This window comes from Osmerus mordax, chromosome 3 (assembly GCF_038355195.1).
Source record: "Osmerus mordax isolate fOsmMor3 chromosome 3, fOsmMor3.pri, whole genome shotgun sequence".
Taxonomy (NCBI): domain Eukaryota; kingdom Metazoa; phylum Chordata; class Actinopteri; order Osmeriformes; family Osmeridae; genus Osmerus; species Osmerus mordax.
The window spans coordinates 9,549,311-9,569,235 of record NC_090052.1 but is presented as its reverse complement, the minus strand read 5'-3'; the positions used below and the strand labels follow the sequence as shown (position 1 = coordinate 9,569,235).

Here is a 19,925-nt window from a genome sequence, read left to right as displayed (position 1 = left end):
GCATGTAGAGAGCGTCTGATGGTTGTTTTGGAGACTTTGTGACCCCAAGATGCCACATTTGATGCAATTCTGTGACAGTGAGCTTAGGACTTTTTTTAACTTCTCTTACCATCCTCCTCACTGTGCGTTGTGGCAAGATAAACTTGGGACCTCTTCCAGCCTTGTTTGTCACTGTTCCAGTTGTTTAAAACTTCTTAATGATTCCTCCGACTGTAGATACGGGGAAGTTAAGGCGAGTGGCTATTTTCTTGTAGCCATTGCCTGACTTATGAAGGTCGACACACATCTGCCTTACTTGAATGGTGTGTTCTCTTGTCTTTGCCATGTTGACAAATGGGTAAGAGAATTAGGCCTCTGTGTCACGTCATATTTATACCCCAGGAAAACAGGAAGTCATGAATTACTAATTAAAAGTTCATAGATACCCTGACCAACTTTAGCAACTACAGAAAAAAATCAATTACATTTTTCAGAGGAATTGTTAGGGGTGCCAATACTTGTGGGACACATGATTTCAAGTGTTGTTGTTTTTTCTAAATGTGTGATTTTTTTTACCACCAAAGTAATGTACTTGTATGAAAGGTTGGATTTTTCTCTTTTTTTGCATTTGGGTTATATGTTGTTTTAAAAAAAAGGAGAATGTTTAGAAGTCCACGACCACATCTTAAACAGGGGTGCCAATAATTGTGGAGGGCACTGTATTTCATTGACTTAAACAATAATAGTAATATTTCCTATCTTAAAAAAGGATTTGATGGTGAGAACATTTCTTTTGATGTTGATACATAGTTGATACATCGTTTTTAGTACTTGTCTTTTGTAGGCTATAGGCATGTGAACCTTTGGTCCCTTTTCAGGACAGCTGTGGCCTATTCTGGATCAGAATGCTGTTGTTTTCGACCTGTCTGAGTAACCCACCCTACGCGCAGCCTAACTGCATTAAAATCGCATGCCTTTGAACGTACACATTATTATGAAGAGCCATGTGAAATACTTTGAAACTGCTACACAAAATACATTTCCTTTGGTAATCATACTGGGGTATATTTCCTCAGAATGCGATGTCGTGGAGCAAGAATGTTGGTTCGCGTTAGTTACTATACGGTTTGAATGACGAATTTTAAGGATTTTGTGTTGAAAATAGCATCTGATATTTACAAAGATAACCAACATTCTTCTCTTTAATTTTATAACAAAGAAAGTATAATGTGAGACTTCTGTCTCCCCTTCGTTTGGTTGCGATATCAAGACGAAATCCTTCACTCTTTGATTCGCGAGCGCTCCCGCGAGGGGGTGCCAATCCAGAGAGTCATGCATCGGGTGATACAACACAGGGACTTTGCAGAGACCCCCGCAAAGTTGGAGCTTGAGGCCCCTCCCCTAAATCCACTCAAAATGTATGTCCATCCTATCTTATACATTGCTGTCTACCTTTAAACATAGCCTATATCCAATGTGAGAGAGAAATAAAAAAGTTTAAAAATAACAAAAGCACAATAGCAGCCTATTTGTGTGGCGTCCTGCGGAAACCTGTCGGATGTCGCGGCCGCTCATTGTTGGCTATAAGCCATAAAAGATCGAAAATTGTTTTCTGTCAACATTGAGATTTTTGATGTTTTCTATAGTTAACACCCTAACCTTCATTGTAATCTACAAAAAGACACACACAGATTTCTGGAATTTTAGATAGATAGTGCCTGTGATGCAGCTGGTGGGGACAGTTCTTCTAAGTGGTTTTGGTAGCCTACCTATATTTCTCAGATCACAATTTTAATTCTCTGTCATCTCTGAAGTACATGATCAACCTCCACATTGGATAGTCAAATTGCCAATGCTGTGGTAGCCTACATTCATGCAAATGATTATGTAGCCTTCATTTGTCTGCTGTTTCCTACATTTGAAATTGCTTATGTTATGTTGATCAAAATGTATTATATTGGTTCTCTGTAAAATGGTCTTACCACCACAAACATCTAAACATTCAGTTCATAACAGAAGTCATTACATGTACAATGGTTGAGCCAGTTGTCATAATTGTAGGCCTAATTCACCATAAAGCGCTTGTATATTTGCAATGTGCTGGCAGTTTTGACATCAGTAAACACATACATATAAGTAACAAAATTCACAGTTTCAATTATAAAAAGGACACCTGCAAAATACTAACTTTGCAGAGGACCAATTACAGTGAAGGGGCTGGGACGTGAAGAGAGCAAGCCAAACTGGCGGCAAATCTTTTTTTCATTATTTGATGTTGAAATGCTTGTCATGACAAACAACGTCAAACGCGGCACTGCACTCTGTTGGGTTAAAGAAGACACATGCCGAATATGAACTTTGCAGAGTGCCCAGTTCTTGAACTGATCGTGGGAAACAAAACCCATTCAAATTTTTTTACACTCTCATACACACACCGATTCCTGGCATTTTTCTCTAAGATGGCATTCCTGTCTTAGAGAGATGGGAACTGTTTTGCCTAGCTTGTGTTTGTCTGGTGACATGTACATGTATTCATTTAGCAGACACTTTTATTCAAAGCGACTTCCAAGCCAGAGCTTTACAAAAGTGCATAGGTCAATGATCATAAACAACGAGATTGCCCCAAAAACATTGTGGGTAGCCAAAACATGAAGCATACATTGTGAAAAGCAAATAAATGCAAATGGGAAGAAACATAAGAGCCTGTAGTTAAACAAGTTACAATTAAACAACATGAACTTCAAAAGTGCAAGAGTGTACCTGTAGGAAAGCAAGCAACAATAATAAAATTCAAAGCGAGTACAAGAAGTTAAATCAGTTACAACTAACCAACAAGAGCAGCAAATCCCTCAATAAGAGTCATTGTTTTCCTGGAGGAAACTAACATCAGGTCCAGCAAATCATTCCTAAGTACCGTTGTACTCCCGGAACAAGTGCATCTTTAGCCTTTTCTTGAAGGTGGGCAGACAGTCAGTGTCTCTAATGGAGGTGGGGAGGTGATTCCACCATTGGGGGGCAGACAGGTGAAGAGCTTGGGTTGGGAGCGGGCACTCTTGAAAGGTGGGACCACCAGGTTGTCAGAAGAAAACCGTAGGTGGCGGGTGGGGGTGTAAGGCTGGAGGAGAGACTTGATGTAGTCGGGTGCAGTCCCGTTCATCGCTCGGAAGGTCAGTACCAGGGTCTTAAATCTGATACGGGCCGTGATGGGGAGCCAGTGGAGGGAGATGAGGAGCAGGGTAACATGGGAGCGTCTGGGTAGATTGAAGACCAGGCAGGCTGCTGCGTTCTGAATCATCTGGAGAGGGCAGGTTGCGCATGCTGGGAGACCGGTGAGCAGTGAGTTGCAGTGGTCCAACTTGGAGAGGACAAGTGCTTGAACTAGCAGCTGGGTGGAATGCTCAGACAGGTATCTCCTGATTTTCCAGATGTTGTAGAGGCTGAATCTACACGACTGGGAGACTTTGTTATGGGTGGACAAGAGCTGATGGTTCTAATCAGTGCAGACATCCTCTTCAAGGTGACAGTGCAGTCTTGGAGAACACCAGGAAGTGTTTCCCTAGCTCTTTAATCATTGATTCCTTGTCTGTTGTCACAGTGCTTACTAGATGGTCTCTCTTAAAAGGATACTATTCATTATAGAGATGTTTAAGTTGCGTTTCACCTCAGTAATGGGGTTACGACCAGGCCTGAAGCAAATGCTGATAGTGTGAATAAGAATTTGTTAGAAGAAAGCCCCACATCTGCATCCATTCTAGCATGGCCAATTATACATCTATCTAAAGAGCATGTCCTTTTTAAAATCAGTTAACCCCTGTCGTTTTCTCAGATCGTCCTCAATTGTCCACGCTGTTAAAAAGACAAAATTTAGGGGTTTCCAGACTATACTTGGAATCTGCTCTTGTCTGTCAGAGACAGCCATACATTATGCAAGGCCCAGCCTTAGCAGTCATTGGCTTGGGGCTAAAGTCTAATCTGGGGAAGTTGGGGTTGTATGAGGAAGGTGTCTTGGATAGCTAGCTGGCTGAAACTACAGCCTATTATATGCAGCAATACTCACCTTTCAAACAGCTACATGGTGGTCAATTATTTTCCCCAGAGCTAGTCAATATTTTCTGGGAGTAAAATGAGTTAATTCCTCTGCTTTGGTAAGCATAACGTATCTACCCTAGCGCCACCAAATCAGAAGTATTTTAGCATTTTGGACACTGGACCTTGACTGGATTATTGAGTCTACCTCCTGAGGGTGCGCTGATTTTATCTGTACTAAAATGCATCATAGATGTCACATGGGTTCTGAAAATATCTGCTGTTATCATGGTTCTGTATAATTTACATGTAGTCTGTACTTTACTGACCCCTATGAATGACTGGGGAAGAGAGATAGCGGTTGCAGATAATGGTTTAGTCATGAGATTGAACATTTTGCCTTTCATAATAGATTATCATCATTATTATGTTGCCATAAAGGTTTGTGTGTGGCATTATGACAACCATCAACACATATGGTTCTTCTGACCACAGAATGCTGGTTAGCACGTTTTAGGAAGCACACAGCTCAACTGGAGGCGAAAATATTCCCCATAGACATTTGAAAGCATATGAATCATGTGGGTCATTGGCACATTTTACATTACATGCATCCTAATGAGGCACCCCAGTAGCTCACTGGATAAGTACACGTATCATGTAGGCTGAGGCCTTGCTGCAGCGGCCTGTGTTTGAATCCAGCCTTGGCCCTTTGCCCTCTATCTCCCTGCCTTTCCTGTCACTCTACACTTAAAACTGTCAAATAAAACATAAACAATTCCCAAACCTTTCTCTGGAGTGAGAGGATGTTTCCCATATTGTGTGCATGTTCAGTAATGGATCACAGCACCTTAGTAAGTGCATTAACTGACTACCTAACCGTACCGGTAGCACTTTGACCTTGCCCAGACAGAGACCTCCGTGTCTGACCTCTGTGAGTTGCTGCTGACCCCCCTGTAGTTAATGCTGACCTAGCCGGTCACAGTAGGGAGGAGAGGAAAAGAGGAAGGAGTGGGGGAGGAGAACAAGGGATAGGAAGGAGAGGAGAACAAACTAAATCAAGAGTGTCCCAAGCCTCTTTAAAAAGAAACTTGAGTAGTTGCGTTCCATTTCAATGTGAAGTGTTGGAAACCAAATACAAGGCGCAACGCAACTCAATCTATTATTATATAGATTTCTCAGGTTTACCTTCCCCAGTGGTGAACAGTGGAGCTGCCCTTTTCTATTTCTGTAATGGAAACACTCAGTCACTAAAAGACACAAAAACTCACACAAACAGACCAAATGCTTTATGCATCAGATTCCAAGCTGCTGGACTGCTCCTCTGTAGCAGTTCATCCACAGAATGATACCAGATCACCCAGCATCTCCACATGCCTGCCTGGCTGCTAACACACTGCAGGGGGAGTACTGTCACCCAACGTAGCAACTGTCCATCCCAGACAATTTGTCCCTTTCTTCAGGGTGAGTCTGTGAAGCTGAGAGAGAGGACTGCAGCGCCTGGTTTGCATATTAGAGATGTAGGATGCCTGCAGAGACTCTGTACGTGCAGCACAATCACCACTTTATAGGCCTGTTTATATGGACGGGAGGGGAGGGGAGAAGAGGAGTGAAGAGGAGTGAAGAGGAGAAGTGAGGGGCTAGAGAGGGAAGTAGAGCTGAACAGATTTGTTTTGTTTAATTCTATTTCTATCATTGTCTGTTTTGTGTTTTTCAATACTTTATCCTACTTGTTCACACACCCACACACACTTCCACCCACTACACACACCACTCATTCTCTCCTTGTTTCATTTAGTGGAAGCCAGTCAGAAGTCCCATCGACTGGTGGTCACATGGTCACGTATTTATGAGAGTCTCTCTGTCACCCATCTGTGTCCCCGGCTGTGATTGGTTGCTCGCTTGCTTGTGTGTAATTAGGAACCAGTTGTGTGCGTGTGTGAATCCTCCCCCACTCTGACTTAATGTCCCATATGCTATCTCTGTCACTTTATCTGAGCCAGAAACAGGGAAAAAATAGATAATTCAAAAGCTCTGCCCTCGTTATTGACAAAGGAGGAACAGCTGCTTAGCTTGTTTGGGATTCTACTGGGATTTGAATTGACACTCCAAATACACACAAACACACACAGCTCTGGGTAGGAGGATGCTGGGAATCTGGAAAGCATGGCATAGAAAGGACAATTAGCTACGGCTAGGTGTGAAAATGACCTACTTCCTGCCAGGCGGCTTGCCGACATGGTTGTGATGGCGCTCTGAGCACTGGTGTGAAGAGGCAGTCCTCTGAGAGTCTGGAGGAGAGGCTGACATTCCTCTGTTAAACAGGGCTAAGCAGGGAGAACTAGGGACCTCTTGTTGAATAAGTTAATCGCTACAGTGTGTCATTTTGAGTCATGTTGTGTACACAGTGCGAGGATAAAATGTGTATGTGATGTGTGCAGAGCAAGTGTGCAGTGTCTGTGTAGGTGTGCGGGTCAACTGTAGGCATTACACTTTTGTGTGTGTGTGTGTGTGTGCTCCTGTAGATTAGGCATGTGAAAACTGTTTATGTGAGTATAGTGTGTGTGTCCACATGTGGTTAATCATGTATGTTATATGATACTCTGTTCGTCTTAGCATGGCCTATGTATCTCCTAGGTACTAATTACTTCAACTGAGGAACTACGTATGTTCACCTGATGTTCAGAGACCTGATGTGCGTTCATAGTCCACAACGGTTGTAATTTGTGCGACAGCTTTCATTTGACTAATCAGGAAGTCCGTTTCATGTTCCTTGTTAGTATTTTCCAGGAGAATAATGTGAAATGATATGAATGTTATATGGAGTGTGAGGTGGTTTAGTTGCACGTACAAGGTCATGGAATGCTAATTCAGCATCAGGTACATGTCTTCCAGACCAAACATCTTGTGCCTTAAGGAAACATACACTGACCATTTCAGTCATGTGACAGTTGGTTGGGATTCATAGTTAGTAGGAATACCAAGTAGGAATGCAGAGGTCTTCCTTGTTAAATTTACATTTACATTTAGTCATTTAGCAGACGCTCTTATCCTGAGCGACTTACAGTAAGTACAGGGACATTCCCCCGAGGCAAGTAGGGTGAAGTGCCTTGCCCAAGGACACAACGTCAGTTGGCATGACCGGGAATCGAACTGGCAACCTTCGGATTACTAGCCCGACTCCCTCACCGCTCAGCCAACTGACTCCCTCTTATGTGTTAATGTGTCATACTGGTCAGTGAGTCAATTTAGTTTAGTTTCATCTTATGCTTAATCTGTGTCTCTCTATATCTCTCATTCTCAAAATACCACACTTTCTCTCCATCTTACCTTCTCCAGTACCTGAGGACCTCTCCTTGGAAGAAAGGGATGAGTTGTCCAACATACGGAGGAGGAAAAAAGAGTTAATGGACGACATTGAGGTGAGCAAACAAAAAATTGTTTCCTACATCTCTCCCTTTGTATATGATGTGTAGTTTCTATGACTGATGTTTTTATTTAGTCTCCTGTAACATGTCTATATAAAATGGACAGCCACAAAAACTACCTCCATATACAGAATCAATAATTATTCCTGACTTCATAGAGCAGCTTTATTTGATTATGTTTATCTTGTATTTAGGGTTTGAGTTCAATAAAACACCATTTGTAAATATAGCTGCAAGCAGCAATGAGGTGGCCAAACCGGTAAAGCAGGTAAAATGAACAAAAAACATTTTTGACATTCTCAGAAAACAGGGTTCTGAGTAAATGCAGCTTTTAATCCATCAAAGATTTGCTGAGATACGACCGAACTTCCTGTTTGCCAGCTTTGCTGCAGATTTTGATTGGCTGTACCGATCAAACCGTTTCAAAAATCTAAAATAATTTTGATAGTTTGTGTGAGGATTGCCATGACTATATACAGCTGATTGATAAGATTTTTACAATTCTGATTCCATCAATTCCTGCTTATCGATTCAATTCTCTTATTGATTCTCTTATTGATTCTTATTGGGCAAGGGGAGGAAAAAAGAGCACAAACGGCTTAATTTACATAAATTCTGTTATAAAATTTTCTATAATGATACACACCATATACAGTATGTATACATACACATTTACATTTTGTCGTTGCTCTTCTTCTACACTTCTATTTGACCTTGGCTGAAAATGGAAGATTCTATAGCTAAGCTATGTCAGTTATAGCTACGCTAGCTTAGCTATAGAATCTTCCATTTTCAGCCAAGGTCAAATCATATAATATGACAGTGTCGCTCAGTTTAGCTAATATTGGGTTAACACGACAACGCGAACGTTTGCTGATAACACACGCCCTCCGATAATTAACGTGAAGTGATCAATAATGGGAGACGAATGTCGGAGCAAAAATGTATGCTTCAAACGACGGGACAGAAGATAACTTGATCGACTACACACAATAAAGGCAAATTGCTTCTGCGTGCATTGAACACATGACATTCCAGTAACTTCATTCCATGCTGTGTGTTCAAATGCTTCTTCATATTTGTGGCATTTCCTCCCTTCGACGAAATAGAATTTTTACACGCGTTACAAGTGGCGTTGTTGTCATTTTGTTGTGTGAAATACAACCAAACTTTAGAACGCTTCTGCCTAGTTGCCATGTTTGCTGCAGTCAGAATAAACTATAAAAGTTTGCGCATGCGCAACGGCACAGAGGACCGTTAGCAGAATCGTTAGAATTTGGCTGATGATTCCAAGGAATCGGTTCACTGGGAACCGGTTCTAAACAAGAACCGGTTCTCAATACCCATCCCTAGTTGTACCTGGTTTCCTTTGCAGTGGATTACAGTCTCGCTAAACAGAAAACCAGTGACATGGCAGGCTCGTTGGCTTTGGCTGGATTTGAACTTCTTACGTTGCCCTTGCCAGGACACCAATTTATCCTAGTGAGCTATTCTCAGTGCTGGAAATTACTGTGTTCAGTTACTGTCTAAAAATATAAGCAGTTAGATTTGGCCCAAGTTTAAACAGCTGTAATTCAGTCCTATTTTGACATGTGAATGTGATTGTGGTCTGAAGATGATCTGTGCCAAATTTGGTGAATATTGGAACATTTTGTTGGAGGAATAGGGAAAACCTTTTATAAAACGTAAAATGGCGGCCGCATCAATTCATCTGGTATCACAAGTTAACATGTGTCAGACAAGGGATCGCCCCCTAGCGGTTAGATGACACAACCTTTTGTGGTCCTCTTTGGAACAGGGTCCCGAGCACCTGTACCAAGTTTGATGTCAATTCAGCAAATATTTCCTGAGATATGATCTCACTTCCTGTTTTGGCAGCTTCATCGCCGAGTTTGATCAGCTTTACCGGAAAAACAGTTTTGAAAATCAAAAACCATGTGAAAACGTTTGTGATGCTTGATCTGAAGATAATTGGTGCCAGATTTTTGCTTATTGCAGCGCCACCTAGAGTTGAAATGGCATGACCTATTGGACCTTTTTAGAACAGGGTCCCTAGTCCGTATACCAAATTTGGTGTCAATGCAGTAAAGAGGTGCTGAGATATGACCTCACTTCTTTTATGGTGGCTTGGTTGACGACTTTGATTGGCTGTTCCAGTCAAAAGGTTTAGAAAATCAAAAAAACGTGATGTCTTTTGTGAGGCTTGGTCTGAAGAGGATCTGTGCCAAATTTGGTGAAGATTGGACAACTTTATAGGAGGGGTAGCGAAAATACGTTATATTCATTCAAAATGGCGGCCACATCAATTTGGCTGGTATCACAAGTTAACGTGTCAGACACGGGATCTACTAAGATATCACGAGACAAAGGAATCACTTAAATAAGACAAACAAATCAACAGTTATTGGTCAACACACAATCCTGCCTATTGTAGTGCCCCCTAGAGGTCAAATGTCACTACCTGTCTCAGACCTCTTCATAAGAGGGTCCTGAGTCCATACACCAAGTTTGGAGTCAATGCATCAAAGATTGACTAAGATATGACCTCACTTCCCTTTTTCCAGATCAGTTGCTCAATTTGATTGGCTGCAACGAACAAACGATTTCAAAAATCAAAAATCCATACAATAACTTTTGTGGGGCTTGGTCTGAAGTTGATCTGTGCCAAATTTGGTGACGATTGGACAAACTTTATAGGAGAGTTAGCGAAAAAACGTTATATTCAAAATGGCGGCCACATCAATTCGGCCAGATTAATTTGATTGGCTGTAACTAACAAACGATTTCGAAAATCAAAAATCCATACAATAACTTTTGTGAGGCTTGGTCTGAAGATCATTTGTGGCAATTTTGAAGAAGATTCGACAAAAATTGTAGGAGGAGATACGAAAAACTATTTTCCTTAACATTCAAAATTGTGGAGAATCTATATAACTGGCTATGACGTCATAGTTGGACTCGTCTTGATCCAGGGAATACAACGATACCTCATTTTCGAAAATGAGACGTGGTTCAAAAGTAAAGTGTGTAAACACACCTTCAAATTTGACCCATTGGTGGCGCCAGAGGGTTTGAAATGGAGACATGAAACTTGGTGAAATTGATGAGGGGACTGGCCCCAAAGAGTGTGCCAAATTTCACAACTTCTGACAATACGGTTCTAGGGCCTGCCTTAGACTCCCATGGCAGAAGAAGATGTATAATAATAATAACTAGAGAGGGTACAATTTCTGGGGAAATTGTAGGGTGTGCTTGCTTGCGTCGGTTGCACAGGGGTCTGTATATTTTATATAAAAATGCATAGGGCCTACTTATTATTTATAAAGATTACATAGATTTAAAAGCATCTTTTTTTTTCTGCTCATTTACAACTCAAAATACGAGTGAAGTGTAGAATGAAATATGATGTCTTCTCATTTCCCCTGCAAGAGGCAGCCTCATAGCTGAATCAAAACGAATGAATTTGGCAGACCGGTGTAAAAATTGACCTAATCTCTATGACTTAAAAGTCCTTTTAAGTTTTCCCTTCTAGTGATATTTTCAGGCATTTAGCCTACTCATATTGCATTCATTCATGAATAAAGAACCCCCTTTGAAGATTATTCTACGACGTTACCGGCAGTAGAAGATGGAATCGCGATTCAAACAGTACCATCGTCTAACTGAAAATATGCCCCCAAAAACGTAAATAAGCTTGACATTTATTTAGTGGAAAATCGCTCATTCATAAAAAGCTCGCTGGTAGCGATCATTGTCAGTAACAACGCAAAATGCGATATAGCCCTGTGTGGAGAAGCTGCCCGGTAAATTTTACTACAGTACAGTACTAGACTACTGCTGTGTTCGTCTTGGTAGCGATTTGCGTTGGTTGAATTCGATTTAACGTTCCGTTGTACGGTTTAGGCTGAAATTAATTATTAATTATTTTCATGAACAGATTGACAAAGTTTAGGCTGTGGCAATGAAGTTCAGGTTAGTAGTCAGATAGTTTCACCTATTGAAAGACTTTTGATTTAAGTAAGGGGAGTGCCGAACATGTTCTGTCGCCGTTTGACTTCCTACACAGCTGTGTAGATGTTTTTGTAGTGTGTCTCGCGTAGGCTACAGCATTGCAGTGAGCAACACTGGTTTGAAACCACAGGTAATGATAATGTCACCAACAAATCGTTTACTTGTAATGTAATGTCATAATAAATCCTACAACGAAAATGTATTTGTGAGGAATGTTTATTTTAACGATTGAAAACAGATGCATCATAGACCACTGTAGTATGTGTTGCCCGGGCAACAGAGGCTAATGTCATGCTAATGCTTCAGTGAAATAGTAGACTACCGTTTCCGAAAGTAGATGTGGGCCTACTTCCTTAATAATATCAGCTAATATTGTACATTACATTCACAATTGTGTTTCACATCACAAAGTAAAATGATTAAATAGTTATCACCCTGGCCTCTTTGCTTGTGGCGTTTCTGCAGCTGCCTTGCAGTAAAGCTATAGTTAGCCTAGCTATCCCCCAAGTTAACAGATGTGAAACTAATGTTCTGCTACAGGTAGTCACGCCTGTTTTCGTGACGTTAGTGACGTTAGTAACGTCAGTGACTGTGGCTAGCAAATTAGCCACCGTTAGCTTCACTTTTCGCCACAAAAACTTAACTTAAGCCCAAACCATGCAACGGAACGTAAATTCCAATAGAAGCAACTCAATCGCTACCAAGACGAAACTGTTGACACCTACGTTGTCTATGTAGGCCAAATAGGGGGGCAAAAAGAATAATAAAAATAAAATTAATAATAATATATATGTGAGAGCAAAGGTTGTGCCCTTGCCGAAGGCAAAGCACACCCAATAAATATAGCTGCAAGCAGCAATGGCGGATTCCTCCAAAACATTGCGAACCATTGAAAATTTTTTATTCTTCACAAATTGTCACTGTATAGAAAAATCCATGCTGCAGACTTACCAATGGGATATCAAATCTGACCTAATCCAAATATAGCTGCAAGCAGCAATGAGGTGGCCAAGCAGTCAAATGACCCAGAAAACATTTTAGACATCCTCAGAAGAGAGCAACGAGTACACGCAGCAAGTTTGGTGTGAATCCATCAAAGATTTGCTGAAATACGACCCAACTTCCTGTTTGCTGGCTTAACGGCACATTTTGATTGCCTGTACCGGGCAAACGGTTTCAAAAATAAAAAAAACATGGGATAGCTTTTGTGAGGCTTGGTCTGCAGATAATCTTTGCTGAATTTGGTGAAGATCGGACAACATGTGTAGGAGGAGTACAGAAATAAACGTTTTTCAATTCAATCAAAATGGCGGCCGCATCAATTCGGCTATTATCACAAATTATTATGAGTCACACACGGGATGTCCCAAGATATCATGAGACAAAGGAATCACTTAATAAAGGCAAACAAATCAATAGTTATTGGCCAAAACACATTTTAGCTTCCTGCGGCCACGCCCAGTTATCGCATGACACCAAATTGTGTGGACATCCTCAGAAGAGGGTTCCGAGTCATCATACCAAGTTTGGTGTTGACATCTCAAAGATTTGCTGAGATTTGATCCAAATTCCTGTTTGGTTGCTTTGTTGCCGATTTTGATTGGCTGTACCGGACAAACGGTTTTGAAAATCAAATAGAAAAGTAATACCTGAGTGAGGGTTGCTCTGACCATGATGTATGCCAATTCTGGGGAAGATTGGAAAAAAATTGTAGGAGGAGTAGGCTTTCAAAGGTTTTTGATAAAACCGGAAATGGCGGAAAATCTATATAACCGGAAATTGACGTCTTGAACTCGTCTAGATCCAGGGAATCCAATGGTACCTCATTTTTGGAAATAAGTCCTACGGTTCAAAAGTTGCAGGTGTAAACACAAGTCCAACTTTGACCCATTGGTGGCGCTAGAGTGGTCTAATGGGATACATGAAACTTGGTGTAGGTATAGAAGGAACTGTCCTTAATGAGTGTGCCAAATTTAACAAAAAGTTATCGAAGGGTTCTAGGGGCTGCCATTGACTCCCATGGAACTAGAATAATAACTATAAAGGTACATTTCCTGAAGAAAATGTGTGTGTTTGCTGAAAGCAGTTGAAACGATTGTTTTGATGGCGTGAATAGTGAAGAAGGTTTTACAAAAATGTTAAAAGAGGTATGTGCTTTAAAAACAAAATGGTGAGGAAAAGTGTTAAAAGTATATCTGTCATTGTTATGCATTGCGATATTTTCTTACTGTTGAAAATGGAGAAAAAACAGTGATGAAAAGAGTATCTTACTGACTTTCATACATTTTTAAGCGTTAAAAGTATGAAAGAATGAAAGACTGAGAAACAGAAAAAAGTTTGAAGTTAGAAAAATGAGCAAATATAGTGATGAAGAGTATATTGCATAACAGTTATCAATATCATAGCAGACAAAAGTATGTCAGCAGTATGAAGGTGAAAAAAAGTGTTGCTTTGAAACCAAAATGGTGAGACAGTGTTAAAAGTATATCTGTCATTGTTATGCATTGCTATATTTTCTCACGGTTGAAAAAGGAGAAAAAAGAGTGATGAAAAGGGTATCTTATTTAATTTCATAAATGTTAAAGCGTTATGTTAGAGCCATTTTATATTTTATTTCATTCTAAACCTTTTACATTTTTAAACCCTTAGTATTAGTTAGACTTGTACACTTCTTATTTAAGATTCTTATATGTTTAATGTGTGGACCTTCCTGCCACAGTAAATTCCTTGTCTGTGTGATGTTTCTTGGCGAATAAAACCCATTCTGAAAAGTATTAATAATTGAAAGAAGTTTGAACAGTGAAGAGCGTTGGCCAATCGGATTGGTTCCTTGTTTCTTGTAACGTAGCAACTGTTGGTCATTGTCAACATTTCTAACCTAGAATCTAGGTTTTAGGTTCAAGATGAAGGAGAAACTAATCATGTGTGCCTGCACAACCAGTCCTGTTCAGACACTTAATTTAAAGATGACATCAAAATAATAATCCATAGTGCAGGGTTGCCGATGTTGTCGATGTCCCTGGTGAGTTTTTTAAAATTCAATCTCGTCACATTATGTGACTTTGTTGTGCAACTGGAAAAGCTAGCTACTCTAACTCAGAATGCTGCTGCAAAAAAAGCAGAACTATTGTGGGTGGTAAATAAGATCATGCTACATCTAGCCAGCGGATCATTTCTTGCAAGTGTGTCAAAGTGGTATTTTTACAGACTGTATTAACACCGTAGGCGTGAATAATGCATGCATCGTCATTGTCGTCATCTTTAGCCGAAGAAGCTAGAGAGAGGATGCAATGTGAGATTTCTTACAGTAAGCTAGATACTGCTTCAAATTGAAAACGGAGACGATCTTTTGATTAAAGACAAGTTCCTTAACCTCTGTTGTCAATATCGCCGATAAAAAGTAAATACTGTTACAAAGCATTTGTTTGTAGGTAACGAACGATAGACGTAGCCAGTTCTCGCAGTTCTATGGCAGCTACAGTACTGTATGATGACAGTCGTAGCTAGCGTTGTAAGCACTCGTCACTAGAATGGCCATAACTTAAAAACAAAAGATCATATTTCAAATCTGTCTGCTGTTCTACATTGCCCACACAATTATTTATATATATATATATATATATATATATATATATATATATATATATATATATCAACTCTAACATGGCCTGTATCTTGTATTGAAAGTGCTCGAAAATTAGCTTGTCTAATGTATGGTGGACTGACAAAACATATTTGTCAAAGCGGAGCGAGCGGATGTCGTGGGAGAATTCCTACTGTGTTAGATTTACTGCTTCAAATTGAAAACGGAGAGGAAATTTAGAGTAAAGAGAAGTTTTTTAACGTCTGTGTTCAATATCGTCAACTAAAAGTAAAAACCTTTCAGCTACGAAGCTTTTGTTCGTAGTAACGCCAGCTGCAGTAAACCTTTCGTGACCCCGGTTTGGCTGTTCGTGACAGTCGGATATGACAGTGTTGAGCCTCGATTTTTGCAGATTTCTGTGAAACTTTCTTAAAGAAAAATAATCTAGCTAGATTATGTACACTTTAAATTCAATGTACATACCTTGTTTGGCCAATTTGGTCGATTGTGTAAAAAAGTAGAACCGTTTTTAGTTATGGAGAGCCATCGCGCTAACTTGGAATTGCGTTATCCCACTCATCACTTCAGTGGTCATAACTTTTAAACAAAATAGTCTATCTTAAATCTGTCTGCTGTTCTGAATTCACGACAAAAGTACGCACATTTCATCCGCTCTAACTTATCCTCTATCTTGTAGTGAAAGTGGTTAAAAATGAGGTTTTCTAAAAATGTAATGCAGACAGAGAAGATTTGTCAGAATGGCTCCGTGAAATCGTCTTGATAAAGGATGATTTGCCTAACATGATCATATAAATATTTACATCATTAGAAAGCCCTAAATCTTGTCTTCAAAATGGTATAAACAGTTCAGGTATATTATCTGAAAAAGTCTGCATATTCAGGCAGGAAAGTGTTAAACAGTGTCAAAAATTGATGCGGTGAGAAACAGTTCTGTCAGTGCATGACGTCACAATTGAATTTGACTTGAACATTCTGAACCATTGAAACCCATTCATTTTTTTAGCACTTTAAACTTTAATACCTTAAAAACTTTAAAAGTTATCAATGAGAAAAGTAATAGCACACTAGAGCAGTTCAGACTTTATCAAATGAAGTTTGAACGGTGTTTCTAGCTTAAACGGTGTGAAAGGAGTAGGCGACGGAAAAAAGTGGGAGGAAAAAATAAATAAATAATAATAACTAGAGAGGGTACAATTTCTGGGGAAATTGTAGGGTGTGCTTGCTTGCGTCGGTTGCACAGGGGTCCGTTTTTGAATGACATTTTTACAACTGATATTTCTGTATATTTTATATAAAAATGCATACTTATTATTTATAAAGATTACATAGATTTTAAAGCATTTTTTTTTGCTGCTCATTTACAACTGAAAATACGAGTGAAGTGTAGAATGAAATAGATGTCTTCTCATTTCCCCTGCAAGAGGCAGCCTCATCGTTGAATCAAAACGAATAAATTTGGCAGACCGGTGTAAAAATTGACCTAATCTCTATGACTTAAACGTCCTTTTAAGTTTTCCCTTCTCGTGATATTTTCAGGCATTTAGCCTACTCATTGCATTCATTCATTAATAAAGAACCCCCTTTGAAGATTATTCTACGACGTTACCGGCAGTAGAAGATGGAATCGCGATTCAAACAGAACCATCTGCTAACTGAAAATATGCCCCCAAAAACGTAAATAAGCTTGACATTTATTTAGTGGAAAATCGCTCATTCATAAAAAGCTCACTGGTAGCGATCATTGTCAGTAACAACGCAAAATGCGATATAGCCCTGTGTGGAGAAGCTGCCCCGGTAAATTGTACTGCTACAGTACAGTACTAGACTACTGCTGTGTTCGTCTTGGTAGCGATTGCGTTGGTTGAATTGGATTTAACGTTCCGTTGTACGGTTTAGGCTGAAATTAATTATTTTCATGAACAGATTGATAGTAGTCAGATAGTTTCCCCTATTGAAAGACTTTTGAGTAAGGGGAGTGCCGAACATGTTCTGTCGCCGTATGACTTCCTAAACAGCTGTGGAGTTGTTTTTGTTAGCTAACCTACTCACTCGTGTCTCGGGTAGGCTACAGCGTTGTAGTGAGCTAGACTGGTTTGAAACCACAGGTAATGGTAATTTTACTAGCAAATAGTTTACTAATGTCATAATAAATCCTACAACGAAAATGTATTTGTGAGGAATGTTTATTTTAACGATTGAAAACAGATGCATCATAGACCACTGTAGTATGTGTTGCCCGGGCAACAGCAAATAGAGTGATCTATACTCAACTAATTTCCTGTCTATGGATTTGCAGAGGTTGAAGTTCGAGATTGCTGAGGTGATGACTGAAATTGAGCAGCTAACCTGTGTGGGGGAGAGGTGAGTTCAACACCTCTATTCTCTTTTTATTTCAAATTTTTCTCTCTTTTTCCTTCCTCTTTTCACCCCGGTTAAATGCAAAGACCAACACACTACATTGTTTCCCTCCACTACCTCTGCTAATCCTTTCAGCCATGCCTGAGCTACCCCCTAGTCACACACCTGCCTGGAGTGTGTGTGTTAATCCCTTCTGTTTGCAAAGCGAAGCTGTGCAATCTCTCAGCAAAACATTTGCTAAATGTTCCCTATTCAGGGTCTCTCACCTTATTGGCAGTTTGAGCTTGTTGGTAATGAGGTAGAGGTAGAGTGTGCTATAGCTTGTGTATCATTTACATTTAGTAGACGCTCTTATCCAGAGCGACTTACAGTAAGTACAGGGACATTCCCGCTCGAGGCAAGTAGGGTGAAGTGCCTTGGACACAACATCATTTTTCAATGGCCAGGAATCGAACCGGCAACCTTCTGAGTAATAGCCAGATTCCCTAACCGTTCAGCCATCTGACAGGTATACCTGAAAATAACCTATTTAGTTTGAGCACAGAGGTACAGAGCATACACACACACACGCACACACTCCCTCACAACACTGACACACTCAAGCATATACAGTTGGAGTCCTCCAGCAGTTTGAATAATGTCCTTAAATGTCTGCAAAACAATTGACTCAATCTCTCACCTTCAACTTAATCTTATTCAAACTGAGACTGTAAACCAATCACAATGTCCAGAGTTGTATCCTGGACAAACGGTTGACCTGCTGAACAAATAACATCAAGTGTTTATAAAACCGCACCTTTACTAGAGACCTCATGGCTGTCTTTCTCTCTTGTTTGTCCAACTGCAGCAAAACAACTCAGAGAAACAAACAGATTGCTATGGGGAGAAAGAAGTTTAATATGGACCCCAAGAAGGTTAGTCATGGTTATTTGTCATAATAACCATGTTCTGGACTCTGCAAAAGGTCTGAGATTGTGTGGTTTGGACTTGAATCAATAGGCTTGAGCAACTTGTCTTTCTGGACCGCTCTGCTAAAGGTCTGAGATTGCGTTTTTAGGATTTGAATCAAAAGGCTTGAGCAACATAGGTTCTGGACTGCTCTGCAAAAGGTCTGAGATTGTTCTGGATTACCGCAAAGACTGCGTCCTGTGTTCAGAAGGGTTTTATTACTTTTAATTTTGTTTTTATTAATTTAATGTTGTTTTTATTGATTTTATGTACTGTAAAGCACTTTGAGCTGCAATTCTTGTATGAAATGTGCTATATAAATAAAGTCTTATTACCGTATTTCTTCGATTAAACGCCGCCCGCAAATAAACGCCGCCCGCAAATAAACGATGCACCAAAAATGAACATTGTGTAATAAACGCTGCCCTTGATTAAACGCTGCACCCCAAAAAAAGAAAAAAGGTTATTTAATTGGTTAAATTAAAACACATTATTTATTACTATGTGTAAATCACAAGTGTACAATATATCTGCAAGCAATAATGAGGGGGCCAAGCAGTTTAAATGACGTAAAAACTGTTTAGACATCCACAGAACAGGGTTCCGAATACACGTATCAAGTTTGCTGTGAATCCATCAAAGATTTGCTGAGATACGACCCAACTTCCTGTTTGGCGGCACTGCTGGCAATTTTGATTGGCTGTACCGGACCAACGGTTAAAAAATGTTTTAAACCGTGCGATAACATTTGTGATGGTTGGTCTGTAGATGACGCGTGCCAAATCTTTGTTTATTGCAGCACCTTAGAGGTCAAATGCACATACTTTTTTGGTCATCTTTAGAACAGGGTCCCGAGTCCATTTACCAAGGATGGGGTCAATGCAGCAAAGATCTGATGAGAAACTAGCTTGCTTCCTTTTTGGAGGCTTCGTTGACGGCTTTGATTTGGCTGTACCATACAAACGGTTTAGAAAATCTAAAAACCATGTGATAACTTTTGTAAGGCTTACGCCGAATCCCAATACTCTGTCTTACCCCTACCCCTTACCCCTAGCCCCTAGTTTTGCTCGTTCCCGTGAGATTAAGTGGTGTCCCAATACTCTTTTTGATCAAGGGCTAGGGCTAAGACGAAGGGCTATACACCCCTTAAAACCAAATAAGCTCGGGAGCTTACTTGAAACCTAGGGGTATGTGAATTCTGCGCTACCTGCAACAATGGCGGACATATCATCCAGAGAATCCCATATATATAATATTTTCGGCTTAAATAATTGATAAAAAAGTCTTGTTTTGTGCTCTACACAGCCCTATACATATGTATTTGCAACCATGTTCTTAATTGAAACGTTTTTTTAAATCGCTAGTTTGCTACGCTAACGTTACATTGCTGATTTGCACAACAGTCCCGCATTTCTGTGATTAGCCTTGAATGGACTCCATGCATGTCTACAGTTTAATGAAACTCCATTAGCAGCGAATTTCAAACGAATTTCGTTTGATATCAGTGCATAACTCTACTTGCTTTGGAGACATCGATATACATAACTGTAACCAAGTGGTGTCTCATTTCA

The 19,925-nt window shown here is 40.0% G+C and overlaps 1 protein-coding gene across 1 annotated transcript in view; it reads left to right on the top strand.

The window, feature by feature from the left end:
* The first annotated feature begins 7,372 nt into the window (after nucleotides 1–7,372).
* The window catches only part of LOC136938180 (cytohesin-3), a 44,504-nt gene continuing 31,951 nt past the window's right edge, over nucleotides 7,373–19,925 (top strand). The window contains exons 1-3 of the mRNA XM_067231455.1: nucleotides 7,373–7,427; nucleotides 17,345–17,409; nucleotides 18,254–18,320. Coding sequence (XP_067087556.1) covers nucleotides 7,413–7,427; nucleotides 17,345–17,409; nucleotides 18,254–18,320 — 147 coding nt within the window. The 5' untranslated portion in view covers nucleotides 7,373–7,412. The remainder of the gene's footprint in view (nucleotides 7,428–17,344; nucleotides 17,410–18,253; nucleotides 18,321–19,925) is intronic.